The 22386-nt window shown below is 30.6% G+C and overlaps 10 protein-coding genes across 10 annotated transcripts; 5 read left to right on the top strand and 5 right to left on the bottom strand.

The window, feature by feature from the left end:
• Window positions 1-230: 230 nt before the first annotated feature.
• ERG11 (sterol 14-demethylase) lies at window positions 231-1829 on the bottom strand (the record flags this gene model as incomplete). The annotated part of the gene is made up of 1 exon (XM_064860515.1): window positions 231-1829. One exon carries the CDS (start codon window positions 1827-1829, stop codon window positions 231-233), a length of 1599 nt encoding a protein of 532 aa, XP_064717532.1.
• A 2419-nt stretch (window positions 1830-4248) lies between these two features.
• On the bottom strand, window positions 4249-4953 carry SOD2 (superoxide dismutase SOD2; the record flags this gene model as incomplete). The annotated part of the gene is made up of 1 exon (XM_064860514.1): window positions 4249-4953. The coding sequence occupies one exon, from the start codon at window positions 4951-4953 to the stop codon at window positions 4249-4251; it is 705 nt and encodes a 234-aa protein (XP_064717531.1).
• Window positions 4954-5653: 700 nt separating this feature from the next.
• Window positions 5654-6913, bottom strand: TDA3 (Tda3p; the record flags this gene model as incomplete). Its single annotated transcript, XM_064860513.1, has 1 exon — window positions 5654-6913. One exon carries the CDS (start codon window positions 6911-6913, stop codon window positions 5654-5656), a length of 1260 nt encoding a protein of 419 aa, XP_064717530.1.
• A 2318-nt stretch (window positions 6914-9231) lies between these two features.
• RPL27A (60S ribosomal protein eL27 RPL27A) lies at window positions 9232-9615 on the top strand (the record flags this gene model as incomplete). Its single annotated transcript, XM_064860512.1, has 1 exon — window positions 9232-9615. A coding segment is annotated over one exon (384 nt), but the record flags the coding sequence as incomplete, so codon positions are not given.
• Window positions 9616-10209: 594 nt separating this feature from the next.
• On the top strand, window positions 10210-11547 carry DIA4 (putative serine--tRNA ligase DIA4; the record flags this gene model as incomplete). Its single annotated transcript, XM_064860511.1, has 1 exon — window positions 10210-11547. The coding sequence occupies one exon, from the start codon at window positions 10210-10212 to the stop codon at window positions 11545-11547; it is 1338 nt and encodes a 445-aa protein (XP_064717528.1).
• A 1155-nt stretch (window positions 11548-12702) lies between these two features.
• VPS29 (retromer subunit VPS29) lies at window positions 12703-12915 on the top strand (the record flags this gene model as incomplete). The annotated part of the gene is made up of 1 exon (XM_064860510.1): window positions 12703-12915. The coding sequence occupies one exon, from the start codon at window positions 12703-12705 to the stop codon at window positions 12913-12915; it is 213 nt and encodes a 70-aa protein (XP_064717527.1).
• An 884-nt stretch (window positions 12916-13799) lies between these two features.
• On the bottom strand, window positions 13800-14528 carry ARD1 (peptide alpha-N-acetyltransferase complex A subunit ARD1; the record flags this gene model as incomplete). Its single annotated transcript, XM_064860509.1, has 1 exon — window positions 13800-14528. One exon carries the CDS (start codon window positions 14526-14528, stop codon window positions 13800-13802), a length of 729 nt encoding a protein of 242 aa, XP_064717526.1.
• Window positions 14529-15831: 1303 nt separating this feature from the next.
• On the top strand, window positions 15832-16719 carry PWA37_004002 (uncharacterized protein; the record flags this gene model as incomplete). Its single annotated transcript, XM_064860508.1, has 1 exon — window positions 15832-16719. One exon carries the CDS (start codon window positions 15832-15834, stop codon window positions 16717-16719), a length of 888 nt encoding a protein of 295 aa, XP_064717525.1.
• A 502-nt stretch (window positions 16720-17221) lies between these two features.
• Window positions 17222-19048, top strand: AHC1 (Ahc1p; the record flags this gene model as incomplete). Its single annotated transcript, XM_064860507.1, has 1 exon — window positions 17222-19048. The coding sequence occupies one exon, from the start codon at window positions 17222-17224 to the stop codon at window positions 19046-19048; it is 1827 nt and encodes a 608-aa protein (XP_064717524.1).
• Window positions 19049-21044: 1996 nt separating this feature from the next.
• On the bottom strand, window positions 21045-22298 carry PWA37_004000 (uncharacterized protein; the record flags this gene model as incomplete). The annotated part of the gene is made up of 1 exon (XM_064860506.1): window positions 21045-22298. One exon carries the CDS (start codon window positions 22296-22298, stop codon window positions 21045-21047), a length of 1254 nt encoding a protein of 417 aa, XP_064717523.1.
• Between the last annotated feature and the right edge of the window lie 88 nt (window positions 22299-22386).

Below are 22386 nucleotides of genomic sequence, written 5' to 3'. Positions count from 1 at the left end.
TTCACTTCTCGTTATATAAAATGTATGAAAATATATAAATACTCAGGGATAAACTAAAGGAAGGAAATTAGCTAACAATAAATAAATAAATAAATAAGTATATCAGTAAATAAATAAGTATATTAAATGAAAAAAATAAGAAAGAGGAAAGAGCAGAATAGATGAAATCGTAAAAATGGGAGTTCAAAAAAAAAAAAAGTAAAAATGTCATCGAGTTCATTTTTAATAAATCATGCTTGAACAGGTTCTCTCTTTTCCCAAACAATCTTAGCTGGACCAGTTGGTAGAGTAACCATAGAAGTGAAATCTGGGACTGGGACAGTTTGTTTTGGATCTGGGAATCTCCACTTAAACTTTCTGATGTAAACAGACATGATGGTGCCTAATTGAGCGTACGCATAGTGTTCACCGATACAACGGTGTCTACCACCACCGAATGGTAAGTATGGAGAAGAAACACCTTTAGAGATAGAACCAAAACCGTAGTCAATCTTTTCACCAACACTGTAGGAGGATTGGGAATCGTTATCCCAACGGTGCAAGTTAAATTCAGTTGGGTTTGGGAAGAACTTTGGATGCAAGTGGGTATAACCTGGTGAAACAAGAACGTAATGACCCTTTGGAACGACGTATGGAGTTTGTGGAATAGGCAAGTCTCTCATAACTTTACGGAATAAAGAGTGTAATGGATGGTGTAATCTTAGGACTTCCTTAATACATTGGTTCAACAATGGCATTTCTTCGTTTATGATATCGTAAGTCAATTCTCTCTTACCGTTGCCCAAGACAGTCATTTGTTCCCTGTATAACTCTTCTTGAACATCTGGTCTTTCAGCCAAGTGTAATAAGATCCAAGCAGAAGTAGCAGCAGAGGTATGCTGACCACCCATTAAGACACCGATTAACAAGTTAGCGATTTCTTGATCAGTCATTTTGACACCATCCTTGTAAGTAGAATTCTTCATTAAGCTATCGATCAAATCTCTGTCTTGAATATCGTTCTTAGCGCGTCTTTCCTTAATCAAGGACAAGTAAGTGTCACTAATGGTCTTTTGAGCATGATCTCTTCTCTTGTTGACAGGCAATGGCAAACCAGGCATAACGAAATTGATTGGAGTGAAACCTCTGTCTAAATCTGTGTATAAAGAAGCAAAACCGGTGTTTAGTTTATCTCTCATTTCCTTACCCAATAAAGTTCTGGAAGCAGTGAAGATGGTCATTTCTGGTTGAGTAACCATGACATCAATAGTACCAGTCTTGTCCTTTAAACCGTGGAAGTTTGGAGATTCGTTGAAATATTTGTTAATTTCTTCGACGAATAATGGAACGTAGGATCTAAAGGCATCCTTGGTTAGAGCACCTTTAACGAATTTCTTTTGGTCCATTAGTCTGTGGTTTGGAACGTCATAAATAACGCCTTTACCGAAGACAGGAGTAGTCAAATGAGCATAAGCAGCCTCAGCTGAAACGTCAGCCAATTTAGCGTTGAAAACAAATTCATGACCATTTGGACCTAGGTAGACAGTCATAACTTTACCTAACAACACAAAGGAGAAGACATCACCATAAGTTTCTTGACAACGTTTAAAGAACTTGTAAGGTTGGGTACCGTATGGAATAGCAGAACCGACCCATGGAATCCAGTAGTGTACTAAAGGAGGTCTGTCATTTCTCATGGAGTAGATAAATTGCCATAATAAAGAATGGATGAAAGGAATAAATACTATGATGGATATTTGTTGGAATAAAGATAAACCTAAGAATGAATCTAAAGCTAATTTACCATAAGATGCCAGTTGAATGGCAATAGAACCACTTTCTTCACTCATATCTATATATTTTGTATTTGAGGGAAGGGGAGAGAAAAAAGGAGAAGAAAAAAGGTGTTTTTGTTTTTAATTTTTGATTTTTATTCTACTGATTAGTTTGTTTGTCTGTTGAAGTATATAATCTATCAATCAGTCTATAATGGGAACACCTCTATAAGGTAGAATGAGATAAATTGAATATAGATGTTATGGATGTTTGAATGTGTGTGTGTGTGTTTGATTTGTATATAGTAAGTAGGGAAAATACAAGCAAGATTTAAGTGCTATTTCAATTGGAGGTAAGGCAAGGATACCTTTTACTACTAATCTCGATCACCAACGTTATATATATTAATCTAATCATAGAAAGAAAAAGGGAAATGAATCGCTGGAGATAAATCTATGACCGATAATATCACGTGCAATATTTCAATTATCGATATATTTCGCCAATCTGTTTTTTTTTTTTACACACACAAAAAAAGCAAAAAAGAGCAAAGAACAAAGAAAGATAATCGATTTTCGTATAAAAACCAAAAAGAAAAAAAAAGAATAGAAAATGAAAGAAACGAAAATTTCTTGTTATTTTTTTTTCGGCATTCAAGCGAAACCTCCAGAAAGATAAGATTTTTCCTTGTTGTTAAACAAGGAAAAATAAAACAAAAAAAAAAAGAAGTAGATTGAATTTTAAACGAAGTGAAATTGGTATTTTACCGAGATGTAAAAAAGAAAAAAAGGTTGTTGTTGTTTTTTTTTTTATCTATCTTCTCCTGCTTTATTTTTATTTCGAAGGGAAATCGGCTGAGAATACAGGGACTGGCAAGAGAAAGAGGCTATAACATTTATCTGCATTTAGATCTATTAGTATTAGTCTAAAAAAATACAGGGTCTTGATTCAAGTATGATGGGATCTTTAATCAGCCTTGTCTTATCCCTAGTCTTAGAGATCCTATTGTAAGTGTTCTCTAGTGGCCGACTGTCATAAGGGTAATAAATGTCTGTTTGTTATTCTTACTATCTTTATGAGAATTAAAAACAAACTACATGGGAACGCTTTCTTTTTTCAAGTAGTGAAAGCATATCTAGTTTGAGATCATTATGCAATTATTCTTTTTTGCAAGGGTTATGTCTTACTTGGTATCCTAATATCAAAAGAAAAATTAGGGCTATTGTAACATGATTAAGGATCGTTTCTATTGATAGAAAACTCCAGAAAAGAAAAAACTACTTTTGAATCCTTGAATATTTGATAGATCTTGGAAGTTCAGACTCTTTTCATTTAATTTTAATAGTTATAAATACTAACAGTAATACTAATGAAGCGATATTGTGTAGAAGAATTTCATTTTGTATTTGTCATCACGTTTATTACGGAGATAATATCAGGAAACGGAGATCAATTCGTTGTTTGTTTGTTTGTTTTTTTGACACTTGTATAATTACATCGTTTAATATTATCTTTTTTTTTTTTTTCAAGCTTAATATTAATAGAATGTTCTTAGCGCCAATAACGGATACTTTCAAGATGGAAGTGTTTTTCTTAAACATAGAAAAGATCCCGCAGAGGTTTTTTCGTTCTATTCATGATGACATATATACCTTACTATGTACTCATTCATAATAAGCTTTACTGTTGCGGAATGTCTATTCTAGATACACGGAATTTAAAAAAAAAAAAAATAAAAAAAAATGGAAAGTGGGAAAAAGATAAAAAGAAACGTAAGAAAAAAAGAAAGTGTATATTTGATATCGGACATTTCGGTCAGAATGGTAAAAAGAGAAATGTTAAAGAATTTGTATTTTTTTTTTTATTTTTTGATATATACGAGAGTAGGGGAATCACCGAAAAAGTTTCCTTTTTTAAATTAAACCTTTGAGAATCATAGAGGGAAGAGGAGGGAATTGGTGAAACAAAAAAAAAAATAGAGAAAGAAATAATGTAATATTTGTATCCCATATATATGTCTAAAAGGGAAACTGTGGCTTTAATGGTTTCTTTCTTCATCTATTTTCACAATTTTTAAACCTTCGAATCTAATTCAATTCCTATGAATGTTTTCTACACTTGTCTTGACTCACAGAAAAATAACAAAAAAAATTAAAAAAAAAAAAAAAGAAAAAACAAACCCTATTATATTAATGCCTGATTCAAGTAAGAAAAAATCTAATAGACTCTAAGAATTGATCTTTGAATAAGTGAAGGCATGTACAAAGATATGTACAATTAACCGAATGGAGCTGTACCATACACAATTTCTTTTTTACACATGTTTATAGACAAGAATTATACGTTTCTTTGGAGGATACAGATCTTAAGGATCGGGAATGACTGTAATGATAGTTGTGATGTAGTGATAAATTCATTTGAATACATAAAAAGCTGTATTGTATTATATATGTATATATAAATATGCATTGATATGAAACTAATTCGTGTTTTTTACATAATAATTTTTTCTTGTTCAAATCTCTTCGCAGCCTCTTTCCAGTTAATGACATTCCAAATAGCATTGAAATAGTCAACTTTACGGTTTTGATACTGTAAGTAGTATGCATGTTCCCAAGCATCAATAGCAACTAAAGGAATTAACGAGCCAGTGACAGTGTCCTGATTGTAAGTTTGTATAACATCCAATTTTCCACCGTTAGCTAAGTTCTTGACAATGAAAGCCCAGCCAGAACCTTGCACACCTGCTAATTTGGAGTTAGTTAATTTAATTAAAGAATCTAAACTTCCATATTGGTTTATAATGGCATCTTTCAATCTACCCTCTGGTAACTGACCACCGCCATGCTTTTCTGGAGTTAAATTTTTCCAAAATAAGCAATGGTTAGTGTAACCACCACCATGGAATTTGATATTTTGTTGCAACTCAATAATTTCACGTGCAATACTTGGGGATGGATCCTTTTTTAATTTTTCTTGTAATTCTGCCATTTGTTCCAAACCAGTGTTAAACCCATTAACATATGTTTGATGATGTTTTGTGTAGTGTATTTCATTAATTTGCCCACTGATATGTGGCTCTAAATCAGCAAAATCCCATTCTAGTTCTGGTAATGTAACTTTGTTTCTAGTAAACATGCTCAAAACACGAATGTTGGATGTCTTTTTTAAAATACCGGTGGATTGTCTGGATAACATTTTTGTTTTTGTTTTTATTCTTTTTTTGTGCTTTAGTTTTTTATACTTGGTTGACTGCTTTTTTCGTTAACTAGTCGGTTGTGTCAATGAAACAAATTAAATAGGATATTAATGAGAAAGTAAGAGGCATAGCAGAAGATAATCTCTTTTTGTACTTTATTTTACTACTCTACTACTTCGCTATTTTACTGTTTCATTATTTTATATATGAGAGCAACCTTATTTGTGTGCTATTTTCCTTAAATTCACAAATTCGGACATATACAAAAATACGGCGATTCCATAAAAGGGTGTGTACTCATTTTTGTTCCCTTTGCGGAATTTTACCACATCTCAACGCCGATTGGATTCTCCAAATTTCTGTGCTTCTTTTCCCTTGTAATTTGCCAATTTAAATCATTTTTTTGTATCATTATACGTCCATAGTGGGGAGAAAAACAAAGAAAAAACAAGGAAAAGAAAAGAGAAGATGTCGATATTAAAACAATTGGTTCTCCATTTCATATGACTAAGGTGATTAGTGATCATCCCTAAATGGGAGTTATAGGATATATGTATATGTATGTATGTATGAGTACACTTTACAACATGAAAAAAAAAAAAAGAATAGTTATTGATGTGGTTCGTCCAAATCAGATAAAAATTTGCTCTATTTGTAATTGTATTAGAAATTTATATAAATCTATTCAATACGCTATCCTTAATCGACACTAAAATACAATTTAGGATCCAATTTATCTACATTACAACTAATCGCTCTACCATCAAAAATGATTTCTGACATTACTTTGCCTGTTGCACAACTGTTATTGATTCCCCAGCAGGAATGTCCACTGGCCATGTACAATCTTTTAATGTCGGTTTCACCAATTAGAGGTCCACTACTTGTAGCTACATTTAGAACCGGTAAGTAACAGGCCTGTTTTTTCAGTATCTGGCCTTTACCGATAATATTTGGAGATAAAATTGACGCATATTTATATAGTTTATCACATTCTGTTTGTGACACATCTACATCAGTCGTTGGATCTGGTAATTGTATTTGATTGTCTCCTTCACCACATATATATATATCATGCTTACGTGCATATATTTCGGGGGTAAATACATCCACAGTATTCAATTTAATTTCATTGAAAAGCGCATATGGTTCTATCTTATAATCTAATGGGTCTACTGTAATTGAGTGGGCTCTTAATCCAAATATCGGACATTTATGTAATAGAGTCGATGTCCATGGACCTATGCATACAATTACTTTGTCTTGCGAGGATAGAATTATTGTCTTCTTTAGGGCCTTTGATAACAGTGAATCTTTATATTTTTCGTATTTTCTATCTTTGGCTATTGGTATGTAATCTAATGATCGTATAGTCCTAGTTTCTTTGGTTTTATCAGAGATATTAATTTTTTCTACTTTACCATAAACAATATCAACACATTGAGTTTCCATGGCCTTTTTTAACATAAATTTGGTAAACTTATAAGGGTGGACCTGTGCAGTAGAATCTTTATCGCTAAGTTGAGTCCAGTTTGTCACAAATTTAGGGTCAATCCAATTCAAATTTGTGGGTAGACTTATCGAATTCTTTGTGCTAGTCCCACTTTCACTTTTATTTTTATTTTTACTTTTTTTCTTATTTTCATTGTCATAATTGCTTAAATCAATATCCAAATTAACAGTATTTACATGTCTGTAATCCCAATTTATGTCACCTTGATATAATTGTACCAAATTTTGATGCAATTTAAAACTTAATTCGCTTAATTGTGTTGGAAATGCCCATGATGCCAACAAACCACCAGCTTTGCCTGATGCTGCACATGCGATGTCGTTACTTTCAATTATTATAATTCGATGTTTCTGTGGATCAAATTTTTTATGTTTTGTTAAGTAGAATGCTGTGGTACAGCCAATAATCCCGCCCCCTATTATATAGATTGTTTCCTTGTTATTCATCTGGTAAATATGTCTATTGATTGAATTTTCTTTATATTTATGTTCTGATACAAAGGATGGGTAGATATGGGAAGATTTATAGCTGTGAACAAAATGTTTCTTTTCAAAGATTACAATTCTAACGACCGAATTTGTTGTCTCAGTTGGTTGAATGATTTACTAATATTAACCCAAATATTGACTTTATTTATTTATATAGCCACCTCTATTTTTGTTTGTTTTAAAAAAAAAAAATTATTATTATTATTTACAATTAGCTAGTTTCTTGTAACCTTAAATTTATTTAGCAAATCGATTATATACAAGTTCTTGAAAAGATTGATCCGTAAATATACTAAATATACCTACTTAAAGATTCTAGATTTATTTCTGATAGGCAGATTGCTCAAGCACAAAGTTTGACTAGATAACATTTTACATGTTTTCAATTTTCACTACGCTTCTGCGTAGAGTCTCTCCAGCTGACCTAGTTGCTTCCCGCTTTTATTTAGGTGTTTATTTTCATCACCTGTTGGCTTCTAATTTTTACAAGACAGAGACAAATTAAAGCTTTATTGACGGAAAGATTTAAAAGGCATGTGGGGTCTATTATCATATCTTCAAATTGGCATAATTAGACAAAGGCTAAGGGGATAAGCAAACAAAAAAAAAAAACAAAAAAAAAAAAAAGAAACAGGTTTATTTTATTGGATTAAATAAATTGATTGCTATTTTTTACGTCTATTCTTTCAAAACAAAGTTTTTCTTTTTTGTTTTTGGTCTAGATATTGTTTTTTTTAATAGCTAGCAAGAAAACAAAAGAAGGCAACAGAAAAAGAATAGAAAAGGTAAAGATTTCGTCATTTTTATATATCATCATTCATCTTAATTTGTCCAATATTTGCAAAAGTCCAAAAATCCATTTTCAAGACTGTTTTAATACATCCGGACATCCAAGTGAGCACTCATTGTCTTTTTCGATTTATTTTCTTTTGGTAGACAAACATAATTTCGGAAAATCTAAAATAGAAAAGAATTGTGCGTTATTTGTCTTTTTTTGTAATATGCATTCTTGAAATCCAGCTTCGGGTTGGTAAAGATTCAAAAAAACAGGACCGGTAGTAAACTTTTCACTCGACTTTCCCGCGTCAAACTAGTCTCGCTTAGACATTCCTGCTTAAACCCCTACAAACTCTCCTCCTTCTACCTTCTTGATCCTCTTCTCTCTTTGTCTTTCTGTTTCTTTCTCTCTCTCACCCTGTTCCTCTCTTTCCTCTCTCCCCCCCCCCTTGCCGTTTCTTTCTAGTAGTCCTCAGTAGCCACTTCTTCACCTCTCTAAGGAGTATCTCATGTCACCCTCGCTTGTCTGTTCCCTTCCTCTTCTCCCTTCTCTTTCAGGTTTGCGAGGGTTGTGTGATTCTTCACTGTGTCATGACTAGTGGGCAGGGAGGAAGAAGTGGTTCTGTTTCCTAGGATACAGTGTGTATGGCTTGTTAGTTAATGGTGGTTGGTCGACACCGTCATTTGGCGAGAACCTGACTAGCCACGAAAGAATTATGCTGTTTATCGTAGTAGTAGGGGACGATTCTACACATTCTGGTAAATCCATTCACTCTAACTTCTCTATTTCTGTTAAAACTTAAAAAATTAACATATGAAAAGTTTGGTATAGGAAGAGCTAGTCCTTGTAGAGGTATAGCTTACCTATTGTTCCGAGTTAAATAATTTTCTAACAACCCTTGCTGGAATTCATCAGAAATAGATACACGAAGAATTAAAGATGGCTAAGTTCTTAAAAGCTGGTAAAGTTGGTATGTATCCAAAATACAGTAAATATAAGTGAAAAGAAAGTAATGTAGAGTAATCTGGGAAATGGAGATTATAAGAGATGAACAGATTATTTGAAAAGCATTTAGATAGGTGGATTTTGTAAACGTCATATGAAGAAAGTAATTAATTTAAAAAAAATTCGTTATAGGATATAAAAGTTATTTTAAAAAGTTATATATGGGGAAAGGGATACTCTGATAATACCCATCTGTAATTAATGTTATTTGGATATCTGAAATAGTTAGGATTATACAAGTATCAACAATTTATTAATACATTTTGAAGTATTTACGTAGAGTTTTTCTATCTCAAGTAAAAATTATATTCCATAAGTAATCCCGAATAACTCATGCTCAATTGTTGAAATAATAAATACTAACAGATATGTATATGAATTGAATCTGGAATATCTAATGATCCCGAAATTACGTTCTTTTATTTTCAATATATTCCATATTTGATGTACTCCCTCATATTTTACTTCTATTTGTAAAATTTGTTTTTTTTAATTAGCTGTTGTTGTTAGAGGTCGTTACGCCGGTAAGAAGGTCGTTATCGTCAAGCCACATGATGAAGGTTCTAAAGCCCACCCATTCGGTCATGCTTTAGTCGCTGGTATCGAAAGATACCCATTAAAGGTTACCAAGAAGTTAGGTGCTAAGAAGGTTGCCAAGAGAACTAAGATCAAGCCATTCATCAAGGCCATCAACTACAACCACTTGTTACCAACCAGATACACCTTAGACGTTGAATCCTTCAAGTCTGTTGTCTCCACTGAAACTTTCGAACAACCATCTCAAAGAGAAGAAGCTAAGAAAGTTATCAAGAAGGCTTTCGAAGAAAGACACAGGGCTGGTAAGAACCAATGGTTCTTCTCTAAGTTAAGATTCTAATTGAATATGTATCCTGATTTGTTATTTTATATATATATATAAATTGAAAACTTTTCTGTCGCATTATAATCTTAATTAGTTTCCAAATTCTTACCAATTCTATATTATATATTACTATTATTAAAGTGTGTTTTTTTTTGTTTTTAATAAAGAGTTCTATAAACATCTAAATAGTAATGAAAATGCACTAAAAAGTTGTACAATTTTGTGTGATTTTGTATAGATAGTTAGTATCGTTTCTTTTTTTTGTTGTCTCTTGAGTTTGTTTTCATGTTTTCATTAAACTGATGTGTTTGAGTCTAAGTATAATATTTACTAAGTTGACTGGATATAATTTAGTTTTATTATGATGTATTCCCGCAATGTTCCTGCACTGAATCTTTGTTAACAAATTGAATCTTCCACCTTTAAAGGAGAAAACTAATAAAAATAAAAAACAAAAAAATATATTGAGGGATCTGCAAAAAACTAGTACTTGATACGAAAGAGTTGATTAATATATATGTGGATAAGTGTAAGTGATTAGAACAATATATGCCGTTAATTACGTTCAAAAGGTTATACATGAAAAAAAATATGCAATGATTTTTGAGTATGTTATTCGTTAAGAGATATTTAAGGACTTCAAATTGTCTAAGACATTTTATTAGAAAACCTGCAATTGATATAAAATATGTGTTAAAGAATAGTGATTTATATAAAAATTCTGTTTTAAAAAGGGAGTTGGTTAACACAGATGTACTAATTAAGGATTTGAATGAATTACCCCAATGTTATCGAAATTTGAATGGCTTAGATAACCAAATTAATCAGGTTCAAAAGACAAGAAATCAACTAGAAAAGAAAGTCAAATCCAATAAGGATGAATTAAAATTTCTCTTGCCACAAATTCAAGAGTTAAAGAGTAAGTTTAAGGATCTACAGAAAAAAAGATCAGAGTTATATGCTCGTTTGGAATCTACTTACACGTCACTACCGAATCTACTGCATCCTTCTGTACCACCAAATGAGCCGGAAATTGTTCAATGGATTAATAAACCAATCAATATCAATCATTCTCTAAATCATGTAGATATTATGACAAAAAAGGGATTATTGGATTTAGAACAAGCATCAATAACTTCAGGTACGTCTTCATATTATTTAATTGGTGATGCTGCTTTATTAGAAAGGGCGCTGATAAATTATGCTGTTGATCTAGCCCAAAAAAAAGAATTCATATTTGTATTACCTCCAAGTTTAACTAGATTAGGAATAATCGAAGCTTGTGGGTTCAGACCTAGAGATATGAATGGCGAGGAACAAATATATAAGACAGGTAAAGACAAAGAGATGGGTCTTGTTGCTACTGCAGAAATAACATTGGCTGCCATGGGGTTCAATAAGATTATGAATCTCCCCCAAGGAAACGTACAAAAATTTGTTGGATTAAGTAGATCATATAGAGCGGAAGCTGGCGCAAGAGGTAAAGATACAAAGGGTTTGTATAGAGTACACGAATTTAGTAAAGTAGAATTATTTTGTTGGTGTGATCCAGCCAAAGGTGATCAGGTATTAGAGTCATTGAAGGAATTTCAGATAGATATTATTCAATCATTAGGTCTCTATGGTAAAGTTTTGAATATGCCAGCAAATGATTTAGGTAACCCAGCATATAAGAAATACGATATAGAAGTGTGGATGCCAGGCAGAGGATCATTTGGTGAAGTAAGCAGTGCATCTAACTGTAGGGATTTTCAAAGTAGAAGATTGAATAGTAAATTCAGAAAAGAAGATGGTTCTTTGGAGTATATATATACCTTGAATGGTACTGCAATGGCAGTTCCCAGAGTAATTGTAGCAATTGTTGAGAATTTTTATGATCAAAATACAAATACAATTAGGATTCCTGAACCATTAATTTCATACATGAATGGGAAAAAGTATATATAAAAAATCACCTATTTGATATTTTATTTATTAGTAAGAGTATCACACATTGCATTCTCGTAGTGGATATATCACCATAACATTTACTGTAAATATAATAGTTACACATGTAAAATATAGTTAACGATCTGTTGTTGTAGATAGCTTGTTTGTTTTATTTTTCTTCTCTTTACAATCATTTAAATCTTTTTTTCAAGTCGAGAAATCTCGATTGAGTGTTGGTTTATTTTAATTTTGTTTCTTCCTCGCATGTTTTAGCTAAGGATCCTTTTAATGAAATTTTAGAAAAAGTTTAAAAGGGTAACAATTATTATGATACTATTTTGATCCTTCAAAGGGCAAAAAAATTCCAAATAATGAACGATACAGGGGAAGTTAAGAGTAACACATAAAGTGCATAAAGAATAAATATGTTACTGTTAGCCCTTGCAGATGCTTATATTCCAGATAGAGCAATTGTATGTTAATGTTATTGTTTTTTCAAATTTATAAACTTATGATTAGATATAATTGAGGGGTAAAAAGTTACTAACAAAATTGAAGTAGGATATACCATTGAAATTCAAAAATCTACTAAGTATACCTGATAAGATATCCCATATTGCATTATTAGGTAACAGTACTGGATCAAGTGAATTTTTAGAATTTTTGGCTCAAGTCTCTCCTAATATCAGTATAGTCCGTGGTGAATTTGATAGTCCAAGAATTAAAATACCTAAATCTGGAAGTGCAAATATTAGAAGTGATGATATCGATAGTACTAACGATAAAAATAATGGAATAAATGAAAACAGGTTGAAGGAGTTGCCTTTAACCTCAATAATAAAAGTTGGGAATTTCAAGATTGGTTGTTGCAGTGGATACACAGTGGTCCCTAAAAATGATCCAGTTTCGTTATTAATATTAGCTAGACAATTAAATGTGGATATTTTGTTGTGGGGTGGTACACATAATGTTGAAGCATATACTTTACATGGTAAATTTTTTGTAAATCCAGGAAGTTGTAGTGGTGCTTTTAATTCAGATTGGCCTGTTGATAGCGGTATACCTGACCAAGTCGATACAACACAAGAAGTTACAGACAATAAAATTAAGCAAGTAGAAGACGATAAACTAGATGAAATAAAAAAAGAAGAAGAAACAATAACAAATTCCATAATGGCAACTTATAAGAATGAGGCAAGCATGAAAGAAGAAGATATAGATGTCCCGGATAGTGTCATAACAGGTTCTAATGCACCTAGTTTTTGCTTGTTGGATATCCAGGATTCAATCTGTACATTATATATTTACCTTTATATAGACGGTGATGTGAGAGTGGATAAAGTAGTCTTCCAAAAGGACATGGAATCCGAAGAGTGCAACGACTAATAGATACCTTAAGTGATAGTTTGTTAACAAAATCACATATGCATATGTGTATATATCCATGTACAGATATATATATAAATATATAGACAAGTATGTATGTTCTTCAGGAGCTTTATATATAAAGTCTGTCAATATAGGAATGCTGGATATGGTGGGTCTGGTATGGTTGTGAACCCTAATATATTTCTGGCTATAGCGTAGATAGTGATAATACATATTTGTTCTATTTTGCTTTGTTTTGTTTTTATTTTTTTTTTTTTGCAAGATATTTCAAAACAGTTTTTTTATTAAATTTCCAGATTTTGACATTATATAAAGGGAACGAATATCAAACGCAATGTGTTTTCGACCTTTCTGACGATCTTCTTCTACACCATAGGCAGTTTTCCTTCGCTACTTTGTTTCATGGTAGAAAGAACCAGGAAGTTTTTTCCTTCGTTAGTGATGATTGTGAGTGCATTTGGCTCTAGGCATTAACAAACTTTTTGTTAAATGTCGATGTGGAAAAACTCAAGCTACCTACTTTTTTTTTGACTGATTATGTTTCAAACGAAAGTGACTTCCCTTTACAATAATATTTTGTATTGTTAACTTATATTCTTGAGTATGTGTATTTTGAGTTCTTAAATGGTAAGTATGTAGTTGTCGTGTGGTACAAGTGTGGGTTAGTGTAGTGGCATCTAATAAATGTTTTATTGGTTCTGTCCAGTGTTGGATGAAATTGCATTGGACTGAGTTATACTTTTGCAAAAATCTTGGACTCAAGAGTATTGTACATGTATTATCACACATATTGTGTAGTTATATATTTGTTTGACATTAAGATTGATTTATTCAATTTGATATTTATAATTGTAGTTACAAATTTGAACCTATGGAAACACTCAGACAACAACATTATCGATGCCATGTTGAACAAGATCTTCAAGTAAATCAGAAGTTAAATCATCCTCTAATTGTTCTTCATTTTGATCATTATTCTTGTCCTTACGATGATTGAAATTCACAACTGCCAATTCTTTTAAATCTAATACTTTTTTCATAGCGTAAGCATCTTCACCGTCTTGATAGTAACCTTTTTCAATCTTTAGCACCTCAAATTCCAAAGTATCTCTATATAAGTGTAATGCAGCTCTATTTGATTGTCTAACGTGTAGAGAAACATATTCAGCATCATGAACTTCTCTTAATGCAAATAACGCCTGTCTCATCAATTTTTCAGCCAAACCCATTCTTCTATATGTTCTCATAACACTCAATGATGTGATATGACCATTGGGAGGTTCATTTTGTTGATCTGGATCATCGTTCATTTTAGCTAAAACATAACCAACCAATTTTTCCCCTGGTCTTACATAAGTTGGATCCAGTTTAATTTGATTTCCTGTTATCAGGTCATCTACCATTAATTTATCATCATCATTATCATCATCCTTTAGATCTTCTTCATCAAATACATTAGATGTTGTTGTAGCTACAAAGGAGATTTCAGGCCATGATAAAATATGGTACATATAATATTTCATCATATAATTTTCTGGTAAGTTATGTAGATTAGCATTTTGCATACAAATTATATCATCAATGGTGGCCTTTCTAATATTAACCGGCATTTTTTAAACAAAAAAATATTTTTTTTTTCAGCAGAGTACTACTTCCACAATTCTTGTCTTGTGAATTGTATTTGGTTAGTGTATATGGCAATGATGATGAATATAGAATTTAGGTGCTTGAGAAATGCAATGCGTATGTGTATAAAAAGTTAAATCATATATTTGATGTAATTTCATCTCAAACTTGATCTTATTTTAAATTTATTTTTTTCTTTATTTTCTTTATTTTTTTTTATTTTTCGTTCTGATATTTTTCCATAATAATATGTAGTAAAGTTTTCTTTTTTCTTTGACCGTTCCCTTTATGGTAAGTGTTTAATTTATGAAATCTGGAAGATATTATGTACGATTAGTATTATCTAGAGGGTTAGAGCATCAATATTCGTATTCCTCGAACATATTTGAGAAGTTTTCTCGAATGATCATAGGAAATGCTTTTTTTTTTACAATGACATGGTATGTTTGTTGGAATAGCATTTGTTGAATAGATCAAGGATGCCATGATTTTACAAAAAAAAAAACGCAAAATGTTAATTTAAGACAGATAAATACAAAAGAGGAACTTTAATAGGACATATATTTATTAATAAAGGGAGTAGCATCAAGGTTAGTAGATTACAATGCAATAATTTACTTGAGTTTTTTGTTGTTGTTTTTTTCTGTAAAATATTATCCTAATCTATTCATTACCCTTTGTCTTTGTAAAAGAAAAGAAAATAAAAAATAAAAGGCAATAGATTTTTGTAAATACATCTGATAATAATCAAAATATTTTTTGGAATAAGGTTTGTATGCAAAAATTTGTATTTTTTTTTCTTGAAAATAAAAAAGAACTTTGTCTTTTTATACATATTTTAGTAGCTTTTCTTGGGTTATTCCTTACTAAATAATTGCTTAATGTGATAAATTAAAGGAGTTGATGAAATGATTCTGTGAACCTGTGTGTTTTTTTTTTTTTTATTGTATTTTTTTCTTTTAATTTTGGAAATTCTATTTTAAATGCCAATAAAGGGTTTCTCTAGTAAAGTGGTTACAATCAAAAATTGTATGAAAAAATGAAAAAAAAAAAACTATATGATGTTAGAAAAGAGAATATAACTGTATTTGTATCATGATTGAATTAAAATTTTTCATTTTAACTACGTGTTCATATATGCCTATGAGTATGAATATATATATGTGTGTGTGTTTTAGTATATGTAGAAGATATTAGTATTGGATTTAAAGTTTTATACTATATATTATATATTGATATAAATACTGGCATTAGTGTTCATACCATTTGATTATAGTTTAATAAACAATGGGTATTAAGTCCAAAAGTAAACCTTTACAATTTAAAAATGTCAATATATCATTTTCAAATAAAGAATCGCTACAAAAAAATTCTAAGGCAATAAAAATTTTAGCGAAAAATAAAGTAAAGTCTATTACTTCACAAGGTAAATATGATATTAATAATAGTAAAGCGGTTGATTTTGGATATGAGGATCAAATGATCATCGATGAAGACTATTATATTTCTCCAAGTATGCTGATTGATGATGATAATGAGGATGATGAGGATGATGATGGTAGATTATCAGTAAATTCCATATCTTTATTAGATGAGGGAAATGAGAAAGAGAAAAGAAATATGGATATAAATATATTGGGTTTACAATGTAATTTACTAGATTTAGAAAAAAAGTATGTCACAAAAATTCCGCAATATATTATTAAAAAATCGATAGATTACTTTAGTTTATCTATACTACAAGAGACTACAGTTGAAACAGAAAATAACAATAAATCATCAAGATTTATTTCTACACCTATACAAAATGGCAGTAGGTACAGAAATAGGAGTGGGTATGCAATTAACAAAAACTCATTGGATACGTTTTCTTTAGATGATATTGATAAATCAATGTTTTGGGACATATTTAATTCATCTCAAATAGATAATTATCCACGGATATTGCCTCCGCCTTTAACAACTTCGAATAAATATGGTAATCCTGATGATGCTAATATGATGATAACCGAATGTGATTCTAGTCTTAATGAGTTTTATCATTCATATGAACATATTCCCAAAAAGCACTTCAATATTCACTCACCTTTAAAGATACTGTATCCAGTGTCACCACCGCCGCTACCACTTTCCTCCTCTTCCTGGTCGTCGTCGTTTCCACCTGCGTCTTCTTAATACGCAGCAATCCGTGTGGCGTGATCAAATAGCGAATTTGTTTATATTGTGTTTTTTTTGAACAATAGAAAACAATAGAGGATCTCGTTTTTATTTGCATTGTTTTGTTTAACTTTGAAGACAAAGAAAAAAAAAAATAAAGAAAAAAAACAAAGAGTAGAAATTTTTTTCCTCAAAGGTTAAATAAACGTTGAATTTTCTTTATGGCATAATCCTATAATAATAACTACGAGTAGATGAAGAAAAAGAAAAAAAAAAGAGCAAGAAAAACCAGATGTATTAACTAATAAATAAATGGGTAAAGAGGTAAACTGTTCTTATGAAGAAACCAAGGTGATTTTTTGTTGGTTCATTTTTAGTTAATTGTCTGTCTGTTTGTTTGTTTGTTTTTACATTATTGGAAGTTCATTTTCCCCTAATATTTTGATATAAATATATTATTAATAAAACATCTACTAACTTTGCTAATATAACTAATACTGTTGCTAGTAGTAATACAATTATGATCAATAGCAGTAACATTGACGATAGCAAGGATAAGAAAATTGTTACGCAAGCATATCAAGTGGTAACACCTAAGTCTCCTAATGAAGTAACTTGTACTAATCTAACAGATGTTACTATGTCATCTTATTCAACTGAATCAAAGAAAGATAAATTAGATATTACTTCTGTTGATCATTTGTCCACTTCTTCTTCTTCTTCTTCCACTTTTACAACTACTATTGATACTAACCATATTGATAATACTAATAATATACATAGGTCTTCAATACTATCATCTAGAGATAGTGAGGATATCGAACGTCTAAAATATGAAACCGTTAAAAATGAATTACTAGATAAATTAAATTTACATATTTTGTTAAGTTTTAAGAAAAGGGATACATTGAAAAGGGAATTAGACAGAATCCATGCTCAAGCTGTCCTGTTGAAGAAGCTGCACGAGGATAAACAACTTTTATGTAAAATTGAAAAAGTCAAAGAAATTGAAGTTAAGAATAGAAAGGATTTAATTAAATCATCTATTACATTTTTAGATACTTCGAAGAGCAATCGTTCTCATTCACATTCTTGTACTTCACTTCAATCTACACCAGGACATTATTACCACACTAGAAGTAAAAGCCAAGGAAATTTATTGAATGATTCTTTTTGGAAAGATTGTATTGATAACCCAATATTAACTTCAAAATCGACTAGACGTGGGCAACAAAATTCAAATAAAAATGATCAGTATCATAATAATAAAAATAATACCAGTAATAAAAATAATAATCATGATATATTTGATTCAATACAAACAAATGGGGAAAAAAATCAAATCAATAAAACATATTTTAAAGAATATAATAATAACCCAGTATTCAGGAGGCATGATGGAATCCTAGTTCTACTTACTTGTTCTATATGTGGAAGACAAGGGTTTATAGCGCCTCAAGGTATTGCTATACATGTTAGAACTAAGCATCATAAGACATATACAAATCAAAAAATGGCAGTATTAATGAATCAATGGCTGCTTCCTGATGATTTGCAAGATAAAAGAATATTATCAAAATTTAAAGGTTTGAATATTGATCCCAATGTAACATACTTGCCCATGGAAAGTAATTCTATTGATAAAAATGGTTATAATAAAAATAAACCTAAACAGAAAAGTTTAACTCATTTGTCTAAAATTGTTTCAATATCATCTTCAGAAGATAATATAAGTATAAATTCACAAAATGATACATTTACTGTTGAAAGACAGAAATATAAGATAAATTATCTAGAAAAATTTTGTAATAAGGATGAACTTAAAAATTTAGTTGAAATAATGGAAACTAGTAAACAAGATCTTGAAGTGATTTTACAAAATCAAAAAGATAATGAAGTTGACGAAGTAACTGAATATAATAGGGATGAGGAGGATAAAGATTACGATATTGCAGAAGATGTTTTAATTGATGATAAGAAATTAGATAGTATTGATGATACGGACTATGAAGTTCAAGAGAGTCCTCTTTCAAACATATCTAGTTCTCCTATAAAAGGTGCAACTACAGATAATTTATCCATAGAACTAGATTCTAGTTCTTCTATGACTACACTTGCTTTTAGAAGACATTTAAGGAAAAGAAGATATAATAGTCGTGGTTCATCAGAGGAAGATAAGGACTCTATTGTTTTTTCATGGAAAGAAAGATTAAGACCAGCTGAGAAGAAGCCAAGACCTGATATGATTGCATTAACAGAATTGCCAGAATATGAAAGAAGGTCAAAGCATTATAATCTTCGTGCTCGATCAAAACTAAGGAGTTCTAGTATTGATGATGATTTTTGATCTATCAAATAGTTTTTTTTACTAAAGGTCAAATAGATGAAAGTATATATATCTGCATTTACAGATGTACAAATATTTTTTTTTATTTGGTTATGAAATTCTGTGTATATGATGAAGTTATTGTATAAAAATGAAATTATATATTCAATAAGTATGCAAAATTTACGGTTTAGGTGTTTATTTTTATATAAAAAGCTAAGTTTTCATTAGTTAAAGCTGTATACAAAAAAAAATATCCATTTTCATTATTAGGATCTAATGATGTTTGGTGTGAATTTTTTTTATCTACACTGAAGATTACAACTAAAAAAAATGAAATGTAACTTAATGTTATTATTAAATAATATTGTTAACATAACATACTCCATTCAAGATATTATTATTTATGATATCTATTCTGTTTGTTTGTTTGTTTTTTAAATATGACTAGAAAACGTTAACTTGGATTATATATAATTTTCCAGTGTATAAATGAGATTTAGTTAAAATAATTACGCTTCTTTTACATAATAATTTTATAATTCGTAAGGAACTTGTTTACTATATTAAATGAGTTAAGATTCAAGAAAATCCTTATTTAACGTAATGAAAAGAGGATGTTTTGTGATGAAATTAATCAATCACAGGTAATTTTGAAATTGCCATATATAATTAGTTGATTTGCTAGACCCTTTAATATATCAATAGTACACAAAACTGAAAATCATATCTAGTGTTTGGCCAAGGAGTTTTTCTATGTTGAATTCTGTGTTATTTCAAACACAAATATTAGTCTAAAAAAATTACTAATTTCCTTTGGTTTAATGTGGTATCTTTTAAGTTGAGCACGCTAATGCTACTTGTCTGGTAAGATATGTTTACAATGAAGGATGTTGTGTCCCTTTTTTTTTTAGGCACTCTAACCATATAAAGAAGTTTTGACTAAATGTTCAAATATCTTTCTCGAATTCATTATTGTAAATAAAAATAACTTACATAGTACAAAGTTTATATATACCAGTTTTTTGTTTTAGTCAACATTCTGAGTTTTGTTCAATAATACAACTTTTACATATATTTTAAAAATTCTCAGAAATAATATTAAGAAACCGTTATATACTTGAACAAAAAGGGAAAATGTCATAAGAACATTAAGTACTGATTTGTCCTTTTGTGTTGATTTTTTTTTATTAGAATAGGTAGTAATGAATGTGAATTATGTATATTTTAATACAGAGGAATCGTAAAAATATTTTGGGTTTTGTTTGTTTATTTGAGAGTTGGACAGAGCCCTCTAAGCTTTTTTTTTTTCAACAAAATATTAAAATGTTGAAATATAATTATTAGAGCTATGTTTGATAATCTAAATTCATCGTACTAAGTGATTAAAAGTTATGAAAATTTATAGTAAAGAAGATTCAAAGATAAAATGAGTATACTGTATAATATTGTATCTTGTATATTACTTATATAGAAAGAAAAGGACTAAGCAATACAATAACAATTTATAGTACCACTAACTTCCTACTATAAATAATAATAAAACTTATAATACCACCAATATCCTATTGTAAGTTACATTATCTTATTATATTAGTTTAAAATGAACTCGACTAGAATTTTTGATTCTAAAGCCTTGCGTCAACATAAAATATTTTTTCCGGAAAATTTGTACAACAAACATAGATAAACAGAATCCATCATTTTACACATATTAATATCCACACCCTTTATCCTCTTAAGAAACTAAGAGTTTATTTTTTGTTTGTGATTCTTTCACTTATGATAGTACAAATTGTTTTTTTAGCAAAAATCTACAGCTATTTCCCTTTAAATATAAATATAAATACACCTCTAAGATATAAAACTATTAGGGAAGATATTTTTAAAACAAAAATATGAAAAGCAAATGAAAGAGAAAATATTAAATAACAAAGTTCAAAACATCTATTCTTCTATAAAAATATACAAATACACATACATAAACGTGAAAACGTCCATACTGAAAGTGTGTTGCTTAGATCAACAAAGCAGCAGCAGCTAAGACACCAGCACCAATCTTAACAAAGTTGGTAGCAGCACTGTTTTCAGATTGTTGTTGAATAGTAGCACTAGATTCAGTAGAAACTGGTTGGCTGCTTACAACTTGTGCAAGAGTAGATGGCTTATTATTTTGAGTGGAAGTGACTTCGGAACTGTGACCGTTGTTTAATGAACCAGCAGTGCTTGTTAAAGTAGCAGCAGCCTTTCTAGATTGACAAATTTCATCACAGACAGTAGAGGTGACAGTAGAGGTTTCTTCTTTGGTGACTTCAGTGGTGGCAGAACTTTCAGGTGGGCAGCTTGTAATAGTGGTAGTGTTAGAGTAAACATTAGTTGCTGTTACAAAGGCAGTTTCAACGGATGCATTAGCAGCACTTGTAATTGGGTATAAAATACTAGAATTAGCTGGGAAACTGTTAGTAGAGATTATGGAAGAAGTAGCTAAAGTAGAAGCGTTAGTATTTTCAAAAGTTGAAGCAATTATGCTAGATGTTGGTTTAACAGAGCTTGAAATAACAGAAGAAGAATTCGTAGAAGTAGAGGAAATTACAATACCAGTGGAAGAAGATAAAACTGAGGAAGAATCAACTGATGAAGAAAAAGCACTGGTAACTGAACTTAATGTACTAGATGTATAAGCAGGACTGACAGAGAAAGAAGAAGAAGAAGAAGAGACATCAACGACTGGACTTAATGTACTAGATGTATAAGCAGTACTGACAGAGAAAGAAGAAGAAGAAGAGACATCTGCAACTGAACTTAATGTACTAGATGTGTAGGTAGAACTAGCGGAGGAAGAAGAAGAAGAAGTACTAGTGACCGAAGTCAATGGGCTAGATGCATGAATGGAACTAGCAGAGGAAAAAGAAGAAGAAGAAGTAACTGGAACCATTGGAACACCAGCAGCCTCTAATTGTGGTTCAATTTTATTAAGGAACCATGGAAGCTTAGTAATAAATGTTGAGACGGCATTAATATCAACTTCTGAATAATTTGGTACATAATTTGGATTACCAGCTAAATTAGCACCAATATCCATCAAACCTGCAGGCAAGTTATCTAATGTAATACCAGATTTTGGATCTGATACCAAAGCAATGTAACTGTTTAAATTGGCGGTAACATCTTTGAAAATAATATCTAACTGTTTAGCTTGTGCAGGAGAAATTGTGTAGGCATTAGCTGAAGCAGCAATTGCAGCTAAAAATAAAAGAGACTTGGTATTCATTTCTATTAACCTGACTGATTGATAATTATCGGCTTACTCCTCTTTTTTAATGGAACCTTCAAGGACATTCTTAAAATAACAAAACAAA

This window comes from Arxiozyma heterogenica, assembly GCF_036370985.1.
Source record: "Arxiozyma heterogenica strain weizmannii chromosome Unknown scaffold_5, whole genome shotgun sequence".
NCBI lineage: Eukaryota > Fungi > Ascomycota > Saccharomycetes > Saccharomycetales > Saccharomycetaceae > Arxiozyma > Arxiozyma heterogenica.
Note: the sequence above shows the minus strand (reverse complement) of the source record. Positions and strands in the feature narration are given on the sequence as shown.